At 40.6% G+C, this 2,044-nt stretch overlaps 1 protein-coding gene across 1 annotated transcript in view; it reads left to right on the top strand.

Annotated features, from left to right (window-relative positions):
• LOC101848151 overlaps positions 1-2,044 on the top strand; it is a gene marked incomplete in the record, with an annotated part of 62,163 nt that overhangs the window by 46,057 nt on the left and 14,062 nt on the right. Inside the window, 3 exon segments of the mRNA XM_035972739.1 lie at positions 226-327; positions 1,116-1,327; positions 1,904-2,003. Coding sequence (XP_035828632.1) covers positions 226-327; positions 1,116-1,327; positions 1,904-2,003 — 414 coding nt within the window.

The following is a 2,044-nucleotide window of genomic DNA, read 5'->3' on the forward strand; positions in this document are numbered from 1 at the left end:
CCCAGAAAAAAGGAAAAGCAAGCAAACCAAAAATAAAACAAACATAATGAAAATAAACAAATATAAACATGGAAGTTAGGAACAAAAAACAACAACAAAAAAAACCAACCCTGCCCCCCCCCCCTTCCTCCCATAAAAAACGTCCTTAAAAATAAAGTAACTGCAAGCTAAAGCGAACGAAATCTTCAAATTCTTACCTATTCCTTTCTTTCTCCCATCTTCAAGAGGAGGACGCAGCCGACTCCTGTCAGATGCTCTACGATAACTTCGTCATGTTTCCAGGGACCTACCTGGTCAATGGGAGCTTCCAAAGCTGTGGGATCGATGGTGAGACAATGAGGCACGCCACTTGTTCAATGGCGCGTTAGGATTATAAACTTTAGACCATCATTCGGAGATAAATCGACCTAGTACGCATACGCAGGGTCTACTCTCTCTCTCTTTCCCTCTCTCTCTCTCTCTTTCCCTCTCTCTCTCTCTTTCCCTCTCTCTCTCTCTCTCTCTCTCTCTCTCTCTCTGTCTCTCTCTGTCTCTCTCTTTCTCTCTGTCTCTCTATCTCTCTCTCTCTCTTGCTGTCTCTCTCCCTCTCTCGCTGTCTCTCTCCCTCTCTCTCTCTGGGGCCACATTTGGGTCGCCGTTACAGCATTTGAAAAACTGTTTTTCAGAAAGAAGAGTTGGGATTTTGTTAGATATAACAATACGTTACATACGGCGTTGTCTTGAGCAATAGCATGTGGCTGCATACTTAAATGAGCCCGGGCCGAGGACAGAGAGAGGGGAGAGAGAGAGAGAGGGAGAGAGAGACAGAGAGAGAAAAAAAGAGAGAGACAGAGACAGAGACCGAGAGACAGACCGATTGACAGACAGAGAGACAAAGAGAGCAAGCGAGTGTGTGTGTTAAAGCAACGTCTGATGATTAAAAGCTTTTCAATCATTTCGTGGAAAGGAAAACTGTATTTGAGATAATCTTTAACCCTGACGTTAAACTCTAACCCTAGCTATGTAATCTAACCAAACCTAACAATAGCTCACACCTAATATAACCTAACATTTTGGGTAATTTTCTTCCAAAATAAAACAATGCTAATCTTTATCCAATACCCGTTTTAACCCAGACCAGTCCAAGATTTGCGCGTCTGGATTCTTGTCCTTGAGGGGTAAATGTCTCAGCTTCCAGAGACAGGAAAACACAGTTCTAGACATGGCGGCCATCACCTGCCAGTCCCTGCAGGCCAATCTGGCAGCCCCTATCAACCAAAGTTTCGTGGAGACCTTGGCTGACGTCATTCAGAAAGTGACATCTTTGAGAACAGCACAGCTATGGGGGGTTAGTGACAATTTGCTACCTCAGAATTACTAAGTTTTATCTGACATGTTAGGTTGTTTTTGGCTACTAATACTTTGAGATCAAAACCAACTGTTTTTTCTGCTCTATCTAAAACGTAAGATTATTCTGATTCGTTATCAAGATATTTAAATAATTGCACTAGTGAAACTCAAAATCTTTGACGTCAATTAAATATAGCTTCAATTGGACACTATCTTTCAATGAAACCTAAGATAACTTGAATTTTGGCTTTCTTTAATTGTATATCAAACTTGGCTAAGCTCAGGAGTGAAATATTTGTCTTGTGTCCGGGTTATGTTTGTATTATAACGTGGTCACTAAATTAATGGTGTATTTCGTTTAGATAGATCACACAATACATCCTACTGCCTCTAAATTGATTACGATAGAATGATATTATCTACCTTAAATGGATCATAATTTTGTTTCTGAAAAAAAATAATAATCCCAACAGTCTATTTCCTACAGAACAGCTACACTAGTTCAGACATTTTTTATATTTTTTTGTAATCGTCTGCTTCGATAAGATTAATAACAACAGTTTGTTCCTTTTAGATCGGTCACTACAGTCCACGAGACAATGGCAGGTATGTGTCGTCCCAAGGACACATGTTTGCCAAAGTCGATCCGATGTTCGCCAATATTGTGTCAGAAGGTAAGTTGAACTGGTAAAACTGCCCTCTTAGCCACTCCTCC

Source organism: Aplysia californica, unplaced genomic scaffold (assembly GCF_000002075.1).
Source record: "Aplysia californica isolate F4 #8 unplaced genomic scaffold, AplCal3.0 scaffold00821, whole genome shotgun sequence".
Taxonomy (NCBI): domain Eukaryota; kingdom Metazoa; phylum Mollusca; class Gastropoda; order Aplysiida; family Aplysiidae; genus Aplysia; species Aplysia californica.